The sequence below is a fragment of the Mustela putorius genome, unplaced genomic scaffold, assembly GCF_011764305.1.
Source record: "Mustela putorius furo isolate JIRA1106 unplaced genomic scaffold, ASM1176430v1.1 tig00000129_pilon_pilon_pilon, whole genome shotgun sequence".
NCBI classification, from domain to species: Eukaryota; Metazoa; Chordata; class Mammalia; order Carnivora; family Mustelidae; genus Mustela; species Mustela putorius.
In genome coordinates this window covers 53,511,623-53,516,144 of record NW_025421290.1, presented here as the reverse complement: position 1 = coordinate 53,516,144, position 4,522 = coordinate 53,511,623, and the positions used below count along the sequence as shown (strand labels likewise).

Below are 4,522 nucleotides of genomic sequence, written 5' to 3'. Positions count from 1 at the left end.
ATAGATGACAAAGAGCAAAATGAAATAAAACCCTTGACATGTTATATGATCGATCATTTCCAGGCACAACAATATTTATTAATGAATATCATAAAATTAATTTAATTTTTATCTGTTTTCCTCCTTGCTTTAACTACATGGGTGCTTCTGGAAGCTTGAGTTTCTAAGTAAACTCCACAGCTATTCCGGCCCCTAATAATGTGACTGAGTGAGGTTATGGTCCCACTCCCATAGGGAATAAATGTCTATCAATGGGGATACTGAACCTCTAGACCTCTGGGAACTTAAAAACCATGTGTTTTTGTTAGGATCCTACTAACACAGGAAAATGCAGTGGTTATCCATTAAAACACAATCTGATATGGGTAGAGGTTTTCCAAGTTCTCTGCAGGACCACCAGACGGTTCCACCAAGCTTTTCTGGCAGCCTCGCCTACAGCCTGCAGCCTCTCAAGAGTCACAAACCAAAGATAAGGCATTTCTGACCTTTCCTCCTGGAAGTCACAGAGTTCTCTGGGTAGGGAGATTATGGAGGTTTTGCATCAAGCCTGCCTTCACACTCAGTACCAGGGGAAAGGCTGCTAAGTCTACCCAGTGCACGCCTGTGTTGAGCATACTTACCCATCACACACAAGGCCATAGAGAGTAAATGAACAAGTCACTCTGGACCAAGCCACTTCAAAACAGAGGCAAATTTGGTGAACCAAGGCCACTGCCTGTTGTAATAACCCCAGTTCACCTAGGTCCTTTCCTGAAGAACCATATTAATCTCCTGATTCAAGAGGCATCTCTGGCCAAGACAGAGCACAGAAGGAAAACGTAACTTCTGGATAGGGCAATGCCATATGGAGTTTGGAGGCTGTGGTTTAATCTACAGCATAAGAAGATGGTGGCATCACTCGTTTTTAAGAGCTGGAAAGAGCCATGGCTGGACCACAATATTGGAGCATCTTTACTAATGCAGCTTAATGGCCGTTGCCCAGATGTCGTTGCTGGGGAGCGGGGGAAGGACCCATCCTTGGGGAACGGAGTTGCCTTTGGGATGATCAGATGGCACCAGGTACTGATCCCAATCATGCCTTATCTGGATGAGGGCTGGCAGGGAGTGCTCGGCTTGGAGGTAATACTGTCGGAAGGGCTGCAAGAGGTGAGCGAGTGGGAACTCATCTGGATCCCCAAATAACTTGGACTCAATTTCACGCTTCTGAAGTAAAATCTTCTCTTTTTCTTTCCTCTGTTTCTTTTCTAGTTCTCTTTTCCTCTCTTCCTCTTGTTCTCCTTCCAACATGACTCTGAGGGCTCTCTCTTCAGCTTCATACAATTCAGAGCGTTTTTTAATTAGTTTTCTTAGTCGCTGAAGATGATGCTCGAAAGTCTCATCTGCTGAGGCTGGGGGACAGACACCCTTTCTTGCTGCTGCCTCTTTCCTGAGCTTCCTCAATTTCTCCAAGGCCGGAAGAATGTCCACCATTCTTTTGGTGTCTGCTTGTTTTTTCCTCACTTCAGATAAGACACCATCAGCAGCAGCTTTAAGTTCCTGCTCCCGCTTCTTCTCCTCCACCTCCTGCACGCACTTGACCCTCCAAAGGTCAATCTCCTGTTCGCGCTCCACTGCCCGCGCGGCTTCAGCCTCCCGCTCCTCCCGCTCGGCTTCGCGTTCTCGGGCCCTCTCGCGAAGCCGCAGGCGGCGGCGCCGGACCCTCTCCAACCTCCGCCGCGCGTCACCCACATAGGCGGCCTGGGTCAGCAGCTGTAGTCTTTCCGCGAGTTGGGCGCGCAGCAGCACCCAGGCCGCGCCATCGGCCTCGGCCTCGCGCAGGGCCTGGCCCAAGTCGCGCAGCCGCCGCACCAGGTGCAGAGCCCTGCGCAACTGTGCGCGCACTTCGCCCGGCGGGCGCGCGCGGAGGCACCGGGCAGCCAGCCGGCCGAGGGGTTCCGAACACCGCCTCTAGCCACTGCCGGTCCCGCAGGCGCTGCAGGGCCGCATCCCCAAGCACGTCGGACAGCGGCGGCGCCTTAGGCCAGTGCGGGCTCCAGGGCGGCCCTGGGCCTGGCGGCGGTGGCCGCGACCGCTCGCCACCGTCGTTCCCCGGGAAGGGCCGGCACTGGGGCGGCGGCCGCGGCGGAGGCAGGGGCGGTGGCAGCACCGGGTAGAAGACGACGACGACGACGACGCCGCCGCCGCCGCCGCCGCGGCCCTGAGAGGCTTCCCTCCACATGATTCTTTATATGGAAAACCCAAAAGACTCCACCCCCAAAGTGATAGAACTCAGACAGCAATTCAGGAATGTGGCAGGATACAAAAGCAATGTACAAACATCAGTGGCTTTCTTATACACTAAATGAAAATACAGAAAGGGAAATTAGAGAATCGATTCCATTTGCTACAGCACCAAGAACCATAAGATACCTGGGAATAAACCTAACCAAAGAGGTAAAGGATCTGTACTTGAGAAACTACATAACACTCATGAAAGAAATTGAAGAAGACACAGAAAGATGGAAGACCATTCCATGCTCTTGGATTGGAAGAATAAACATTGTTAAAATGTCTATACTGCCTAGAGCCATCTGTAATTTTAATGCCATTCTGATCAAAATTCCACTGGTATTCTTCAAAGAGCTTGAGCAAATAATCCTAAAATTTGTATGGAATCAGAAGATACCCCAAATCTCTAAGGAAATGTTGAAAAACAAAAATAAAACTGGGGGCATCACGTTACCTGATTTCAAGCTTTAGTATGAAGCTGTGATCACCAAGATAGCATGGTACTGGCATAAAAAGAGACACATAGACCAGTGGAACAGAGTAGAGAGCCCAGATATGGACCCTTAACCCTATGCTCAAATAATCTTTGACAAAACAGGAAAAAATAGACAGTGGAAAAAAGGCAGTCATTTCAATAAATGGTGCTGGGAAAACTGGACAGCTATATGTAGAAGAATAAAACTCGACCATTCTCTTACACCATACACAAAGATAAACTCAAAATGGATAAAAGACCTCAACGTGTGACAGGAATCCATCAGACTCCTAGAGGAGAACATAGGCAGTAATATCTTCGATATCAGCCACAGCAACTTCTTTCAAGATATGTCTCCAAAGGTAAAGGATACAAAAGCTAAAATAAACTTTTGGGACATCATCAAAATCAAAAGCTTCTTCAGGGCAAAAAAAAAAAAAAAACAGTCAACAAAACAAAGAGGCAACCCACAGAAAGGGAGAAGATATTTGCAAATGACAGTACAGACAGAAGGTTGATATCCAGCATCTATAATGAACTCCTCAAACTCAACACATACAAAACAGAAAATCATATCAAAAAATGGGCAGAAGATATGGACAGACACTTCTCCAATGAAGACATACAAATGGCTATCAGACACATGAAAAAATGTTCATCATCACTAGCCATCAGGGAGATTCAAATTAAAACTGCATTAAGATATCTACTTACACAAGTTAGAATGGCCAAAATTAGCAAGACAGGAAACAACATGTGTTTGAGGGGATGTGGAGAAAGGGGAACCCTCTTCCACTGTTGGTGGGAATGCAAGTTGGTGCAGCCTCTTTGGAAAACAGTGTGGAGATTCCTCAAGAAATTAAAAATAGGGGACGCCTGGGTGGCTCAGTTGGTTAGGCAGCTGCCTTCGGCTCAGGTTGTGATCCCAGCATCCTGGGATCGAGTCCCACATCAGGCTCCTTGCTCCGCGGGGAGCCTGCTTCTCCCTCTGCCTCTCTGTCTGCCTGTGCTTGCTCTCGCTCGCTCTCTCTCTCTCTGACAAATAAATAAATAAAATATTGAAAAAAAAAGAAATTAAAAATAGCACTTCTCCATGACCCTGCCATTGCATTCCTGGGTATTTACCAAAAAGATACAGATGTTGTGAAAAGAAGGGCCATCTGTACCCCAATGTTCATAGCAGCAATGGCCACGGTCGCCAAACTATGGAAAGAACCAAGATGCCCTTCAACGGACGAATGGATAAGGAAGATGTGGTCCATATACACTATGGAGTATTATGTCTCCATGAGAAAGGATGAATACCCAACTTTTGTAGCAACATGGATGGGACTGGAGGAGATTATGCTGAGTGAAATAAGTCAAGCAGAGAGAGTCAATTATCATATGGTTTCATTTATTTGTGGAGCATAACAAATAGCATGGAGGACAAGGGGAGTTAGAGAGGAGAAGGGAGTTGGGGGAAATTGGAAGGGGAGTTGAACCATGAGAGACTATGGACTCTGAAAAACAATCTGAGGGTTTTGAAGGGACGGGGGGGGGGGAGGTCGTGGTATCAGGTGGTGGGTATTATAGAGGGCACGGATTGCATGGAGCCTGGGTGGGGTGAAAAAATAATGAATACTGTTATGCTGAAAATAAAAAAATAAATTTAAAAAATAAATAAAAGTTGGAGAACAACTGTATTAACAAGAAAAATGCCTGTGTCACTTGCACTTGCTTGTTCCTGTCCCCCTAAATATCAATGATTTTCAAACATCTCCATGCACATCATCTGAC

The 4,522-nt window shown here is 47.0% G+C and overlaps 1 protein-coding gene across 1 annotated transcript; it reads right to left on the bottom strand.

Annotated features, from left to right (window-relative positions):
* Nucleotides 1-829: 829 nt before the first annotated feature.
* On the bottom strand, nucleotides 830-2,218 carry LOC123390517 (programmed cell death protein 7-like). The gene is given in 2 exon segments (XM_045074625.1): nucleotides 830-1,888; nucleotides 1,890-2,218. Coding segments are annotated over 2 exon segments (1,263 nt in total). The 3' UTR covers nucleotides 830-954.
* Nucleotides 2,219-4,522: the final 2,304 nt, after the last annotated feature.